Here is a 17689-nt window from a genome sequence, read left to right on the forward strand (position 1 = left end):
AAACTGAACTGTTTGGGTAACTCCAGTTAAAATAGCAAACTGTTGATTATTGACACTTTACATGGGCAATGAACCTTTAGTATCTGAACTGTCAATCAGAAGGCAGGACAGTGCAGAACAAATGTTTTTGGGAAAATTCAGTACTGGCAATGTGTTGGGGTCATCCTGCAAGTAGTTACCAAAGCTGGTGAAAGCCAGACTTAGACTAGAGTGCTGCTGGACCAGGACTGCAGCTATACACAGACACTCAGGATGTGATCTGCATGCTGTTAGGTTGTCTGTGAGTGGGCCTGGCTGGAGCTACAACAGCAAAACATTGTGAAGCACCCAATGTTGCAGGGCAGGTGATGACACAGCCCCTCACTTGTCTGGATTGTACCCTGAAATGTGGCACCTCAAATTTGTCAAAATTTGAGTTGCCCAGAATTACTTATAATCTAAATTCCACCAGTGCCTATAAAGAGGCTTCTCTCTGATCTGTAAATCCTCTCCATAGCCCCCAAATCACTTACGAGGTGTGCAGGATACATGACGTCACCTTCTGTCCTTGTTGTTTCCCTAGTAACGCTCCTTCTCTATTACAGAGCCCCACTTCTCTCGGGGGATTGCCCAGGGATTGTTGGTAGAATATATTGCTTACGGCTTTCTCTTAAAGAACCAATAGAATTTCCAGACCACCTGTAAACAGGCTATCCCACTGCCTTCAGAACTCCTCTTGAAGTCTTAAAAACCTCTTGGGAGATAGTGTCCCCTCACAGAGCCTCTAAAGATAAGGAGAAAACTCTAAAGCTGGAGTTTTGAGCAAGATAGCTCAGACTCAAACCTCGGAATCAAACTTCAATTGACTTATACATTTTCAAACAGGCTTTTGATCGCATTTGGCACAAAGATTATGGCAAGTTATGAGAATATATGGTGTCCCCATAGAATTGACAAAGCTCATAAGAAAAAAAAAATCTACAGCAAGTGCAATGATAATAGCAAGATAAGTACAATGATCGTAGACGGAAAGCTGATGGAATGATTCAGAATGACCATAGGAGTGAGACAGGGATGCACACTGTCACCAGATTTGTTCAGCTTGGTACCGGAAGAAGTAATGTCTGTGGCACTGAGATGAAACAAGAAGACTCGTTATGTGGTAGGACAGTGCACAACTTTAGATTTGCAGATGATTTTGACATCACACCATTGACCAAGGAGGATTTACAGAGAATAACTGACAATGCAGACTGGGAAAGCAGAAAAATTGATTGAAGAACTGCATGTAGAAGACACAAATTATGGCAACTGGAAGAAATGAGAGGTAAAATCAAACTCTGACAAATAATTAGAACAAGTGGAAAAATTGTGTACCTTGGAGGACTGTTATCGAAGAATAAGAATTGTGAAGATGACATAAAAAGAAGTATCAGACTTATTGCTGCTGCATTCAGAAAGTGCAAGATCTGGAAGGATAAAAGACATTTCATAAAGACAAAAGTCAACATAAATGAGACAACTTTCATGCTGGTACTGTTTTTGAAATGCTGGAGTTATGAAGACATCCAATGAACAAAAGTTTTTGACTGCAGAAATGAACTGGCTCAGTGGAATACTGAAAGTTTCAAGACTGCAGAAAATAAAAATTGAAGAGTTAAGAAAAACTCTAGGGCAAGAATTAACACTGTCATAGAAAACTAAAGAAAGCTCTCTGTGATGGCTTGGAGACATGTCAAGAATGGACCTGGAAAGGATACCATACATAGCAACACATGCCACTGTGCAAGGAACTAAAAACAGAGGAATACCAGGGATGTGCTGGATAGACACAGTAAATAATGACATAGAACAAAAAGGTTTAAAGATGAATGAAGCTGGTACAAGCCAGAAAGTGGTGGAAAGACTTTATTCAGCCCTATTGTTGCTATTGAACTGACAGACTGGAATCAAAGAAGATGGAGGAGATCTAATTTTACATGCTTTTGTGCTTTTTTAAAAAAAAAAAGGGGGTGGTGACCTCACAGGCAAGAGAATAGGATCTTCACTGAGACAAAACTTGGCTAGTCACCTCAGCTCTGAGAGTATTGTCTGCAAGGTCTTTTGCGTGGCTGTTCTCAATTGGGGAGCCACTAGGAGTACAAAATCAAACAAAGGCCTACATAAAATCTACTTTTAAAATAGATTTTCCCTAGCAGCATCTTTCAGGAGATCTCACCTGACTAAGATTTGCTGTTCAATCCTAGAGGAACTGCAGCTCCATCTGTGGAATTCGGATTTACAGACTAACATCTGATGTCCTTCCCAAATATTCTGTTGGTAATCTCTTTGGGAAGCATAGGAACAAAGCAGTCATTGAAGTCATGGACAAGGGGAAATAGGTCTTGTTTAAAATGTTGGCTAGCAAGTGTTTTCAAATATAACCTGATGCAATAGTTTAGACAGGACTTTTTGAAGATACCTAAAAAGAACCTGTTGGGGTCTGAGCTCTTCTGAAAATCTGGTCCAAAATTATTGGGTTGTGAATATATTTTTGTTGACATCAATTACTCTAAAAGTTGAAAACTCTGACACAGATCTTTTTACTGTAAGTTTCGGTAAGCTTCAGACGCATGTTCTGATCCATCCTCCACTTTTACAAGCTGGTGTGATGTACTTTTCGAATCGCAACACCATAGCTGACATTGTGTCCAAGTATTTGCTTCACTTTTTCTTGTTGCTGCTTTTTTTCTGGTCACATCCTGATATTGGAAGCCTTTTCTGTAAGTGTAAAATCTCTTCTCTATATCTACCCCATGAATCTCAAATGATATTCTGCTCTCCCAATATATACAGAAAACTTACTGACATGAACATGATATCTGTGAATGTGAACAGGACAGATTACAGTGCACAGATATGTAACATAATCTGAGAGGGGAATTCGGCCCTAAAAATAATATTGGCTTCTTTTGGAATGGACAGTGTTTCATGTGCTAGGTAATAATTTGAAAGGACTCCAAGATCGTAAAACGAAAATGGTCTTTTTTTTTAAAGAGGTGCTGCACCTCTTTACAGAGGTGCTGCAATTTGTGGTAGAGTTCTAGCCTTCTATTCAGACTGATTTGTCTGATGCCTCTTCCCAGTTCTTTCCTCCAGCAGCTTGTGCTCCTCCCTTCAAACTCCCTGCAGGTTCCTACAGACAAAACTCTTAAGATAATTCTGAATATTAAACTATTATATCAGAACTATATTGAAAGTTGTTTGTCTGCAACTTCCACTCATGCTAGTAAGGCTGTTACTCAAGAGGCAAGTTAAACCTATTACAGGCAATGCTGGGCTAATGATTGTAGTCCCACCTCTTTGTTCAACATGTGACTGAGCTACCCATATACCTTCATAGTGATCTACTATCTCGGTATTGCTTTAAGAAAATGATCCGATAGTTTTAAGTTCAGTGTTGAATGTAAACATTGCCTTAGACTTTATATTAAATTGCTTGAAAACACATTCATTTTCTGAACTCCTTTTGAGGTTTTGTAGGCAGTTTACAGGCTATTTTGTTAGGTTTAGGAAAGGGAGGAAATTGGAAGTTAAAGGCTTTCCGGTACAAATACCAATCTGTCTGAATGAAGAGCTTGAAAATATTCATAAAGATCTAGAAAAGGAAATGTACTGTTGTGGATCTGTTTCTAAGGTAGATTTTTATATGCTATATAATTTAAGTTTAAAAAGCAGATATTAAATATTTAATTGACTTGTATAAGAATTGGAGAGAGCTAAATTTTTGCACTGTAAGTATCAGACGTGGATAGCGGAGTTACTGGTTCCAGTAATGTTTATAAAAATGTAGTCTACCCTCAAAAAGTTTCATTTTATGTTTGGGGATCTTTCTCAGAAATTTATCATTACTCTTTCTAAACTGAACTTCTCTGCTCCAAAAATGTAGCTCTTCTCTTAGTTGAGAGAAGTGATATCTGTTTAGAGAAGTCATTTCTTGGTGCTGGTGTTTTTTTTTTTTAAAGTTGTAATCAATATTTGTATGTAAGGGAGTGGTAATAATCATAATCAATCTTTGTTTCCCCTTCCAACAGACTTGGTCCATTTTACCAGCTCATCAACTAAAACTGCTAAAGAAGATTTAGAGCCTATTGTACAGAAACTGTTCTCCCTAAATGCTGAAACAGAGAGAGGTAAAAAAAATAGATGAAAAGTATTATGGAAAAATTTTACAAATATGTTTACCTTTTGAATTTTAACATTTCTTCTACTGACCATCTGAATCCACTATCAAGATGAAAACACAGAGTGATTTCCGCTTGGTCGGCTGTTTGGGTATCATGTTCTAAAGTAAAGGAATGGATTCAATATATTTTTAAAAAGAGTGAGAGACATAATTAGATAAAGGTCACTTATCTCTTTCCTTGACTATGATGTAATGGTCTTGGGTAGAGCTTCAGACATGGTTTAGGTCCAGCAGTTCTGAGTGAGCAGAATGAGACTTTGGCTATAAATGTGCAGCATTGAAGAAAGCATGGGAGGCCAGAAAGCATTTTCTGGTGTTTTCATTTCTAACAAATGTTTCCTTGCATGGGAAATGTTTGTTCAAAAGCACTTAGACGCTACTGCTGAAACATCAATGCAATTACCAATGCATTACTTGTATCCCATCTTTTTCTTATCCTTCCTTATTTCTTATACTGCTGCCTATCATTTTAGTATTGGCACTCTCAAGATAAAATAAAATCCCAATAGGCTGATGATTTACTTTTCCAGTCTGATTCCCGAGAGCAGTCAGGGCTGTGTGCTTTTTTTTTTTTTTTTTGTGGTGTTCTTTTCCTTTTTCTTATTCTTCCTCTTACATTGCTTCTTGTCTTTCTCGTCTTCATCTTTTTCCTCCACTTCTCCTCTTGTTTGCTGTTTGTAACTGCAGTTGTCAAACTCGAAGTTGAAGTGAATTGTACACTTCATCCTGAAGATAATGAGATTTCTAGTCACTCTTATTCCCGGTAATGAGTCCCAAAGCCTTGACCCTATTTCTGAGAAAGCCCTGGTAGATGTTTTCGTGAGCTTCGCCCTTGACATGGACAGCTTCATAGTGCCTGGGGAATTAGCTGTTGAAGAAAGTGGTTGTTGCAAAGAGAAGATTGGTCTCTGAGGTATCTTAAGCCAGTTCAATGAACGTCCTCAAAAACCAATAGCAGAATTTTGAATTTAACCTTGTATTTTATGTGGAGGCAGTGTAGAGAGTGGAGCAGCAGGGTAAGGTACTCTTGGTGGTTGCTGCGTTCTGAAGGAATTAAAGCTTTTTTTAATATTGGAGTACTTGTACTCAACTATAGTGAATTGCCTTCTAATAGCAAAACATTGGAATGTCTTTTGTCAACTGGAGTATTACTTTGTGACCAAACACAAAAACTAGCTAGTGAAGATCATTCTAATAGCCATTGCTGATAACCTACTAACTTGCAAAATGCTGACTTTGTAGCTATGAATTCACAGCCTATTTACCATGTTTTGTGAATAGTTAGTTGATACTTAACTTTTCACTCTTTTCCTGTTTCTTCTCTTTTCCCAGTTCTCTTTTGTAACTTCAAGGCTCATTGATAAACTTTCTTTTTGATAATAAAAAGAGGGAAAGCTATTATTGCCTTCATCAGAAGGTCTGATTTGGTTTGAGGAGCACATATATCTTCAAAAAATATTTTTTTCTTTTCAGTTTACAGTACAGGCAAATCTCATTTTTACAAAAGAAGAACAGCAGAAGTTGAAAAATCAGGTTTTTGTAAAATTTGAGGAAAATGCAATTACCTATCTATTGGACTTTGGAAGACAGATTTTGGACAAAAAAGGGGGGGAGCTGTAAATACAAGTTTGTAAAATAGGGAGTTATCTGTGTGTTTTATTTCTTTCAATCAGATATTTCGTTACTAATGTGCTCATTCAGTTAAAGTCCACAAAGTTGTATGCTAGAGAGCTAAGCTTAAACATATCTGTAGCTTGCATTTTAAAAATCAGTGTTGTATGCCTCTTAGAGTATCAAATGGTAAATAAATGATTAGCCTGCAGTTCAGTGTCTTTTTTTACATTAATCTTAATGTTGAAAGTGATCCAGTTTTGAAATGATGTATTATTTAGAACCTGACTGAAATTCTTCTATAAGAATTCTGATCAGAAGGGGTCCTCAGGTGCACTGAGGCACTGAAAAGCTAGTTTTCACTGACACATAGGCCTTTTTATCATCAGGATGAGGTAGTGGTCGTATTTTAATTAAAATGTCAGAACAAATACTGTTGGAGTTATTGAAAATGAATCACTAGATAAAGGGAGCACTGGGCCATGGCAGGTCAAAGAGGGAAAGTCACCTGGAGAAGAGGACTCCATTTATTTTCCTGCCTAAGTAAGGAAGAAGTAACTTTTATGAGCAGTATGAACTTTTTAATATATTAAAGTGCATCTTGTTCTGTATTAAGGTTCATGCTTTCACAGGCTGATGGATTTAATTTGTTTTCAAATTATTCAGTAGGGTTAACACCTATTTTTTAAATTAAATTGTTGGATAGTCATAAAAAATAGATGTTGATGGAATGATATAGATTTATCCTTATGTTCCTGCTGTTTTGTTTACGGTACTATATTGCTTATATTTTTCTGAATGTCAGCATTATCTGGCAGGACAATTGGTTCTTTGAAAAAGAATAAATCTAACATTATTTTATAAGGAGTAAAGTTTTATGCAGGATGATAATGCTGGCAGCAATTATTATAGAGGATGTAGAATATCAAAAAGGGACAGAATGAATTTGTCAAACAAAATAGCATCTAAAAATCTCAGTATCAGTATTGTACATTCTGCTTTTGCATTGCTGCACTATCGAAATCAGCTACTCTCGTTTTCTAAGATGTGTTGCTGGTTTTGTGCAGGTTGACAAACCACATACTGGGTAACAGGAAGAAGATACAGATAGTAAATGAGGAAGAATTAGTTTATGGTAGTTTCTCGTGCATTAAGAATAACGTGCATTCTTTGATAAGCAGACATAAATAGAAATTCACCTTTGATTTCCATTTAACAACGACATAACAAAAAAAGACAAATAGAATGACTTAGCTATCTGATTTGGAGTAATTTATTATTTTTTTTGTTCTCCATTATCCATGGTGATTGTAGTTTATTTTCTGTATTTGTTCCCAATTCTTTCATAAGAACTCCCTTTTGCTTTGGGAGTTAGGCATCATATTTCTGTAGGTCCCTTTTAAAAATCTCACCCTTTATGATTTGTCAAACACTCTTTTATCCTCTGAAAGATGCTGTATAACTGCTAAATCATTAAGTGGGAAATGACAAAATAAAATGTATATTGTGAAGCAACATTTGAGATGGGCACTGTTGCTTGATAGCAGCAGGTTGTCATACGGAAGACCTGTGTTCAGGAACAAATTCCATGCTTTCATTCCCCTGGTCAGTGGAAACAAATGGGGTAAGGTGAAAAGGCACTTGGGAGCCAAATTCAGAGCTTCTACAAGCATGTATATTTCTTATGTAAATTGCTGGATGAAACTCATTGGTGATGTGTCTTTATCAGTTGGTCAAAACAATAAGTCTAAATGGAAAAGCAGCATAATTTTCATTTATTTGGCATTTGGTTGAGGTACAAAACAAGTCATACATACTGAAGGGATGGAAAAGGGAAGTGAAACAGGAAAAGCAACTAAGAGGTGATTATAAGGTAAGATGAAATAAAGGGCTGGCTAGATGGACTGTTTTACTACTTACACCTGTCTTGTGATGTCATATCAATGTACAATTTGGCTTTTGGTGTTTAGGCATAGGAGAATGTACAGTCCATAACTACACTTTTTTTCCGCAGAGAAGCCCTTTTCTAAACAAGTCATGGAAAAACATTTAATGTGATTTGTTCTTGAAATTAAAAAGGGAGCACTGAGGGTAATACCAGTTAGTGAAAAGGGTTGGAAAATGTATTGAACTTCAAAATCCGCAAACCCAGAATGGGGTGGTCATTTTAGCACATACTGTAATAGGGCCCTGCTGGGGTCAATCAGGAGCAATATAAGGCTTGTTGGATGCAAATTAACTTAAATTTTTTTACTTTAACACTGAAAACTTTATTCAAAAGTTAAAAATTGTAATAATCCAGCAAGATTTAAAATGTTAATTAGGAAACCTTAGAATAAGAATGCATTAAAAGTACTATCAGTATGCTTTAGTGCTTTTTAAAATGTATATATTTATACTCTATTAAAGCAATTTCATGCTAATAACTGAATTGACTGTTTTATTATTCTGAATTATACAAGTCTCTTACTATATTTGAATGCTGGTCACTGAAAACATTTCTTGCCATTTAGAGTCCGAAAATGGAGGAGGACTGGAAAAGCCCAGTGTCCTATGGGCAGTATACTTCAACATGAGAGATTCTACAGGCATTGACAGGAATTCATATGACTGTTTACCCTCAAACGTCTATGTCTGTTCTGGGCCAGATTGTGCATTAGGAAATGACTATGCTGTCAAACAGGTAAGGGAACTCCTATTTTTCAACTTTGTGGTTGAAGAGCTTTCAGTTTAAAGACCTCAGCTGGTGCTGAGTATAAAACAGTTTGTTATAAAACAGAACAGAGTGCATTGACAATATAGCTGTAATGTGCTTCATAGAACTGGTGACGGTTGAGCAATTTTTTGGAAGAGAAGAAGTTGAAAATTTGAGGCTCATAGAGAAGCTAGCTAATAAGGAGCAATATGGAAGACTTGAAAGTGGGAGTGGGATAAAAAGAAAGGGATCATTAGAAGACACTGTGGTGGAACGCTGGGTTATAACAGAAGATAGGGGCATAATTTAGACATGGACAGAGCTATGGTGTGAATTGACAATAGAGGGAAAGTTTAAACTTAATGGGGGTAGGGAAGGGAAGCTAGAGAATCAAGGCAGCAGACATAACTGAAAAGGATGATCCTTGTACAGTATCAAGATTTTTGGCTATATTATAGGTCAAAGATGGGAAGACCAAAGAACACAGGATAGATTTAATCACATAGGAAATAACCAGAGAACAGGCAATTTTTTGGCAGTGGGGATAAAGAGAATAAGGTAAATTCTGGTGTCTTTTGTAGAGAAGAAAGCAACACTACTTTTAATTTTTCTGGCTTTTCTTGGTTAGAGTTCACACTGCAGAGTAAATTTTCAAAGTACAATGGAATGTAATCATGCAAATTCTGTTTGCATTATGAAAAGATATAAGACAGCGATGCTCAGCTGAAGACGTGGCCTCCCAATGCTTTGGAGAAGACCAAAAAAAATAAAAAAGTTACTTGCCTATCAGAGCTGCAGAGAGGTGTGGAAGTAACCTTAACTATGGGTGGAATAAACAGCAGCCCAATCATCCAGGCTGCCGGTAGGATGCCCCTCTAGTACTACTATATCACCTAGTTCCTCTTTGTCTGCTCTCCCTACTACTGTGCAGCGGAGGAAGAATGGATCTTACTGCGTCCAGGCCCTGACTCACCCAAAAAAAGACCCTCAAAGGTTGTCATCTCTTTGCTGTTCCCTTCAAGCATCCACCCTAGTAAGATAGGTTGGCAGTTTAGACCTATATACTGCACTATCACCCTGTTATGAGTGTTTTCAGTGCTAGCACACATGAACTCTTTTTACACCTACATAATGTTAAGTGACTATAGTATTTTTTTTAAAAGTTGTTGTTTTTTTTTAAGTGGCTCTGGCCAGAGAACATGAGTGGAAAACTTTTATCCAGCTGCAATTTTTATGGCCAAGCATAAACTCCTTAAAATAGGGTTTTATAATGGAATAGCTGATACAGCCTGAACTGTAGTGTCAGAACAGTATAATTAAGGGCTAATAGTATCCTTCACTTTGTTTTACAAGGCAATAATTTGCTCCCCAAGACAATAAACTATGAGGATAAAGGATTATACAGAGAGAAATAGTGAAAAACATTAGGGTAGGACTGTTACATTGTAAATGATTTGTTTAAAAGATCATTTTAAACTGTTTTATCATTTTAAACTGAGTGCAAATTAGAAGCTGCTTAAATTACATTTAAAAATTAATTTTGGGCATATTTACCCAATGATGAGCTGTGGTATACCATGTTCACATCATTCTGTCCACACCCTCTTATCTACCACCTTTTCTAGAACTATCATTGTTTTCCTCTCAATTCCATTTCAATATGAGTGATATTACTGTAAATGGAAGCTACTGCTGTTCTTTAAATTTAAAAAATTCAAATTGCTGTAGTTCCTCTATATGGCTCTGAAATGACTGCAGCTAAAATTATGTATTCTCTTCTGGGCAAGTGACCACTGAAAAGCTATTTGTAAACTGCATTGAGCTCAGAGGAAGAGCCAAAGAAATGATCAGGAGCTGGAGGTGTTGATTCAGGGAAATAATATATTTAGTTTACCTAAGCAATGACTAGCTTTCAGTGCAACATAGTTCAAAAATACAAAAAGAATTTAAACAGCAAGGAGAGAGAGGACTATTTTAATATGAAACATAGGAATGTTACTAGAAATAGTAATGGGATTAAATTAAGACTGGGAAAATGTAGGCTGAACATAAGGCAAACTTCCTTAAAATGAGGCTATGGATTAATCTTCCTAGGAATGTGGTAGAAGTTCCCTCGCTTAAGACAAAAGCACTAGAAAATTTACTGTAGGGAACATGCTATATTAGCATGGTGATGATCTGGATGACCTATCTCTAACATAGGTGATTGATTCCGTGTTTGCTCTTAGTGATGCTTTCCATGAGTTCCACTTACTTTTGAGTATTACCAGTTCTTGTGAATATGTGGTCTGATTTTTGTATAACTAGTAGTATGTTCTATATGACAGTACCACAGTTTCTTTGCAGATGATTTTACTGCCAAAAATCCAGTAAACAAACTATTTAACCTCAATTTTAATTGGTTAATTTTTTAGTATATCATATTGGGTTTTAATCTCCTCTGAGATAAGGCTAAAGAGAGGAATTAGTGCTATTTGGAGCTCTCTCTAAAGACAACAGGAGCTCTGAGTTTAAAACAAGGGCAGAATTTGGCTCCCAAATGTATTTGTTCAACAGCATAACCTGTTTATAGATGAATTATAGTATAGTACATCAGTGTGTTGGTTGAATCCAAGGTTTCATATTTAGTATAATATACCTGCACCATATTTAAAATATGTAAGATATTATTCATCTCAAGTTAGTAGTATGCACTAAAGACCCTGTCAACATTTGTGGCATTGCATGCCTTTTTCCCCATTATCTGGTGGTATTTGGAAGTATTGAGATTTATGAAATGTATTGGCCATTTTGTATTTCATTCAGTTGTTAGTTCAACAGGATTCTGTACACATATTAAATAGAAAGGGGTTATATGGCTTCGGTGCAAGCTATTAAAGGTATATGTCCAGAATACAGAAGAACACAATAAAGTACATTGTCATTTCAATTTTTTTTAAAACAGTGTAATGGTTGTTAAACTACAATATCTGTAGGTTTCAGAGTAGCAGCCATGTTAGTCTGTATTCGCAAAAAGAAAAGGAGTACTTGTGGCACCTTAGAGACTAACAAATTTATTTGAGCATAAGCTTTTGTGAGCTACAGCTCACTTCATCAGTTGCATTCAGTGGGAATATCTCTGCAGTTTGTCTACACAATAGTGTATGGTGCTTAACTTAGAAATTTACAGATTAGAACGCTGTAACTTGTAACCACTAAATATCAAAGAAACTATTTGATATTCACGGTAAGTAACGGATATAGTAAAGTGTTATAATGAAGAGGCTGTTAAATTATTATTGGTTATTATGCATGATTTCAACTGAATACGGTTAACTTTCAATTGGTAGACCTGAAAGGACTCGGTACTAGTAAATTATTCAATTACAATCAAAGTCATGCTGTCCTACATAGCATACTGAGAAATTCTGTCCATGTTCAATCTCATAATTTATCTGACCAAGTTTTGGAGTGGGTATTTGCTGGCTAATTTGATACTGACGATCAAAGGCAGATGCACTGCAAATGTTGGTCTGTTTTAGTTGGTGCTTTCCTTTAAATGTAAGATGCCATTACATTTTCTTCATCATAGCAATGTCACCAGAGTAACTGTTGATAAAATTTTGCTGTGGGTTAAAATAGAAATGTTGGATTTTTTTAAAGTGTTTTCTTACATTATCTTTAAAATTTTCCTTTGAGACTTGATATACAGAGTTGGGGCCTTTTTTTTTTTTCTTACCCCAATCAAAAAATCAATTTGGCTGATTTTCAAATTGAAAAGGCATGGTTTGTATTGTAAAATAGAATTTGTGTATTAGATATGCTATATTCCTGATTTGGAACTGAAAACAGTTTTGAAAGAGGAAAAAAATGTAAATTAGGGAAACCAGCATTTTACAATGATACGGAAATGAGTTTGTGTCACTTTGATAGAAGCTTACTAATGGAATCCTTCATCCTTGGAATCTCAGTTCAAATCCATTGGTGGTCAGAGGTGAGTGAAGTTCATCATTAGAAGGCTCTTTGGTTAATGTGAATTTGTTAATCTCAGAACAGTTCCTGAGTGGACAGGCACCCCCACCACAAAACCCATGTCTGCAACTGGTACTAATTGACCTCATTGTTGGCCAGTGCAAATGCCAGTGATTGGATGGAAACAGAAACTAAGTTTATCCTCTAATCTCTTGAAGTGATACCTCCACCTCAGGATGAGGTATATTGAAAGGAGAGAATGGGGGAAACTTCTGTTGCTGTATCTGTTCTGTGAATAAATAGACCCATTCAGTCTCCATTTCCAAGTTGAAAATCCAGCTCCCTTGAGTACCCCTAATTTCACATGTGGAGGTGGGAAGTGGGAGTGGACAGTACAAATCTCATCTCATTTCAGACTTTATTTAGACCCTGATCCTGCAAAGAGATGCACTCAGGTGGATCCCTGTGCTCTTGTAGAGTCCCATTGACTTCTGTGGGGCTGTGTGCTAGTGCCAGATCCACTTACCTTAGAGTATAAGCTCTGAGGGATAGGGAACTTGTATTCAGTTTGTCTGTACAGTGTGTATCATTTGGTGTTCTCTACATAATAATCCCCAAACTGTAAGACTCCTTAGCTCTCCTTGTAAATCAGAATCATGAAATAGCCTATAAAAGGAGATTGCTTAATTTGGGAAAAGCAATTTAAATTGAATAAGGTAAATAATGACACCTTTACATAGCTATGGCTATCTGGGATTTTGCCCCTGGTCCCCGAGATCTTGAATCTATGCAAAATTTATGATTTGCAGGAATTATTGTTCCTTTGCAGTTCCATGCTTACCCAGAATGTAGTGTATTTACAGTTGTAATCCATGCATTATAATAGCATCTGTCCTAATTCTTCCTACAGTAAGCATTTTTTAACATCAATCACTGTGACAGTTGCCAGCTTAACACTGTCACTTTTAAGTACTTAATACTGAACCTTAACAGTGTCTGGAATAAATTATTTAATAATGAAATCATTGTGTTACTTCTTATAGCAACTTTATTCTTATTCAAATATAATGTGTTATGTATATAGACACCTTTTTCAGAGAAGTGGTCTGTGTGTTTGGGTACACATGCATGCAAACACAAACTTTATAGCTATATAAGCATTTATAACTGTTTTTGTAAAATATAAAAATCATGCAAAAATACATGTACATTTGTCAACAAAATTAGTACATTTTACAGGAATAGTAATGAATATTGAGCTATGCATTTAATGAGAAAAACAAAAGTAGTAAATACTACATACAAGCAATACAGCTATGATTGTTTTGCGGTTTTTAATTTAAAAAGGAGGTATTTCGGGGATAAATGATCTATATTAAATGTTAACATTTTAATGGCTCCAATGGCCCTGTGAAGTTTATACCTTCTGAGAGGGAAAAGATTACTTCCTTCCTTTGCTGCTTCTGTTGTTGAACTGGAACCAGGTGTGTCTTCTCAATGGGGAAAGATTCATACATTTTGTAAATGAAAGCTACATTTGCAGTATACTGTAGAATGCAACAATTGCTGAGAAACTCTAAAAACTACAGAATCTGACTTTTCACACCATTGGTTTTCTTTCAGATTTTGATCTGTTTTTAGTAATACTGTCAAATGATCATTATAGTTTGTTGCAATGATAGAATTTTAATCTTAAATGTCAGTAAAATATTTCTGCAATATATTAAACATCAACCTAAAGTTAACTTTTTGTGTTTTCCTTGAATAGGCTGAGACACTTTTTCAAGAAATGTTTCCTAAGGAGGAATTCTGTCCACCACCACCAAATCCAGACGATATTATCTATGATGGAGATGGGACTCAGCCAGAAGACTCTGGATTCAGTAGTTCATCCAATGCAAAAACAGAGCCCTTGCCTGAGGAAAGCAGTGATGGAGATAGCTGTAAAGTTTCGGAAGAACATCATGAAGAATAACATACTGAGATTGAACCCAGTATCACTATCATCTCAGTGGAAGAGTTTGATTGACCTGGTGGTGGAAGAGTACAAACAGTTGTATTCATTATATATGATATCCTTACTTAGGCTGAATAGTATCTTACTTTTTAAGTAGCCTCATTTGATTTCAGTGAGACTGCTTATAATTGACTAATACTCAACCTGTCACAGAGCTGGATCCAGAATCATAAAATAAAACATTTCATTTTCAAATCTGATTTTAATTTCCTTGAGAAGACTTTGGTTTTTAGTAATGATTCCTCCACCTTACAGAGACATACTTCAAGATTATCAATAGCAACAAAACTTGTGAATTAGTTAAATATAATTGACAATGGGACAAATCATCCGCTGATGTAAATTGTAATAGCTATATTGACTTCAATTTACACCAGTTGAGGATCTGCCCCAAAATCTTTCCCTCTAAATTGCATATAAGGAGGGAACATTAGACAGTATGACAGTTCTAGGGTGTTCAAGCAGATAAACTTTTATGTTTGCTGATACAAGTCCTTCATTTGAAGGCTGCTTTTAGAATAGCTAATATCACATTTACTTTGCTTATGAAAAATATTCTATACTAGTTTTTGAAATTGGTGTCATAAATTCATTATTCATATTAAGCAGAAATAAACTGTATATAATAAATATACTGGACTCAATTGAATCCATGTATAGTAGTACTTAAATCATTATAAACATTTAATACACTCCTTTTTGATTGGTGTCAAGAATTTAACTATATTTGCCAGTGACTTTTACAGTCTAGTCAGGAAGAAAATATAATTACTTAATTACTGCTGGACTTGCTTACATAATTAAGAATTACCAAAAATAAGCATGTTTTGAGTCCCTGTAAATATTTTGTTTAAACAAGATTAAGGCCCCAAATTTGCACATACATAAGGATTTGCAGGATTAGGGTGTGAAAAATTTAAATAGTTAAAATAGAAAATTTTGGCAATAGTTCTGGAGGGAAAACGTTGGACTGGTTATAATTACAATTGTCTTCATCCCAGATAATGTGTCTAAAAGTAGTGAGATAGCTGTAAATTATGCATTTTGTAATGATAAATCATAAAGCATATTTATACAAGAGAATTTGTAAATGTATTTATAAACTTAGTTTGTGTACAGAATTACAAAACCAGAAAAATCTTGAAAAGGTTAACTATAGTATATAGGCTCTCACCTCTCTTCTAAATAATATTTTGAAATTATACACTCTAGCTAAAGAAAGAAATAAGTACATATGGACTTTTAATTACAAAAAACTGAAATTTGAGTGGTGGAAGTTTTACCATAAAATCTAAAAAATTACCTGAAGTCAAATAAATATATATAGAGAGAGAGAGAGAGAGAGAGAGAGTATAAATCACCAATATCTATACATATACATGGTGAACAAATGTTGATGATGGTCAGAGTTTAAACTGCTACATAAGCTTAGATATGATTATACCATAATACAGCAAATTATAGTACTGTTTTAAATACTGTACATCAATACAAATAATGCCATCAAATAATTGATGTCTGGTATTGACTGAAATTATTGACACAGCTAGGATTTTCTACAGTTTTTCAGTAAATGTGCCTGCCTTGGAGATGGCTTTGTGCCATAAAGGTCGATTTATTTATTTTTTTTACAACATAGCTAACACAATGTAGAACATTATTTTCTGTCCTGCATCATCATACAATATCCAAATTGCATTTATTAAATTTGTGTTAATGTTTACATTCTGTCACATTTATTTCTACTAGATAGGCATCGTGCTGTGTAATCGTAAAGTCCTCAGAAAAAATGTAGATGAAATCCATTTTGATTGCTAAATAATAGTGATCTTTGGTATGCTTGCAATTAAGCAGCTAATTACAGATGTAACAAATTGCCTGCCTGCCTTTTCATTCTCAGCTACCATTGCTATGTATATATCAAACAGCATGAATGTAGGTTAATTATAGTTAACATCTACAGATCTGTAAAGGAACTAAGACGAGAACCTGGTTTCTATTTGCCTTTCAGTAACAGGAATCATGTTTGAGTTTTCATCTTTTATGTTTACAAGGAAATTACATTTGTTGTTTGAAAATTAAAGGTTTGCTTGCACATGCATTTCTTTCTGTATTTTCTTTCAGTTGTGCAAAAAAAGCACTTTACTGTTAGTTTCTAAAGTTTTGCTGTATTGTTTGTTAATGTCAGTTTATTGTCACATTGCTATTTGTAATGTGATTAAAATTTACGTGCATCCCAAGAAATTTACGTAATAAATATATTTCATGCATTCATGTCAATGTAAAGTAAAAGGTTTGTAATGTTACATATTTGATTTTTAGATAAAACAAGGGCTGTGCAACTTACAAGTCATAAGCTATGATTTTACACTACATTGATTGCCTAAAAACTCTTTTCATGTCTTCTTCATATAGTGAATGAAATCTTAAAATGTTTTTTTTTGTGGTAGTTGAGTACCCAATAGCTCACTTGGAATAGGAATAGATGAGACTGTTGATCTTTTATTATATGGAAATCATGTATTGAACTGTGGTTTGTTCTCAAATTAAATGATTTAAGCCTACAAAATGAGGGTTAGGTTTATTTGAAGTAGTTTTTAAGGCTTGTAAGACAGGACGTATTCAAAAGATAACATGACTTTTTAAGAACCAGCAATTTATCTGTGGGATTATTAATAAATCAAGTTAAAGAAAGATAAGGTTAATTGAATTTTTAAACAAGTAGCTGTATTATCCTTCAAGCACCTTGGAGTTCATATAATATTCACACCTTTTTTTCTAACAAGTGCTTTGATATGTTTGAATTCCTTTTTTAATGAGTACTTTCTTTTTAACTTTGGTTAATTGGATTAACCCTTAATATTCAAACATGCAATTTGATGCCACTTTTCCTTCCTGATGTTGTACTGCTTGATCTCTGACAGCAATCAGTTACCCTTTCCTGGGGAGTATTTTCTGCCAAGAAGCTGCTGTGTCTGCTTTTTCTGGTGATGATGATGCTTAGGGCCATTTGACAGGTAATCATTAGAACTTGGATCTTTGCAGACTATGGGGTCTTTCCTCCTATCATTGCAAGGGGATTTATGTGGGTAACTCCCATTAATGCTAATGTACTTGCATATGTAAATCTTTCTTGTATCAATGGGAAAATTGACCCCTAAAAGAAATCCCCTTTGTATTAGACTTGCTGATGCAGAAGTGTTCAAGAATT

General features: G+C 35.2%; 1 protein-coding gene across 2 annotated transcripts in view; it reads left to right on the forward strand.

Annotated features, from left to right (window-relative positions):
• The window catches only part of CHM (CHM Rab escort protein), a 139872-nt gene extending 125194 nt beyond the window's left edge, over nt 1-14678 (forward strand). For both annotated transcript variants that reach the window (XM_038415687.2, XM_043491826.1), the window contains exons 13-15: nt 4053-4151; nt 8329-8498; nt 14230-14678. In XM_038415687.2, coding sequence (XP_038271615.1) covers nt 4053-4151; nt 8329-8498; nt 14230-14436 — 476 coding nt within the window. In that variant the 3' untranslated portion in view covers nt 14437-14678. The remainder of the gene's footprint in view (nt 1-4052; nt 4152-8328; nt 8499-14229) is intronic.
• The last annotated feature ends 3011 nt before the right edge of the window (nt 14679-17689 follow it).

The sequence above is a fragment of the Dermochelys coriacea genome, chromosome 9 (assembly GCF_009764565.3).
Source record: "Dermochelys coriacea isolate rDerCor1 chromosome 9, rDerCor1.pri.v4, whole genome shotgun sequence".
NCBI classification, from domain to species: Eukaryota; Metazoa; Chordata; order Testudines; family Dermochelyidae; genus Dermochelys; species Dermochelys coriacea.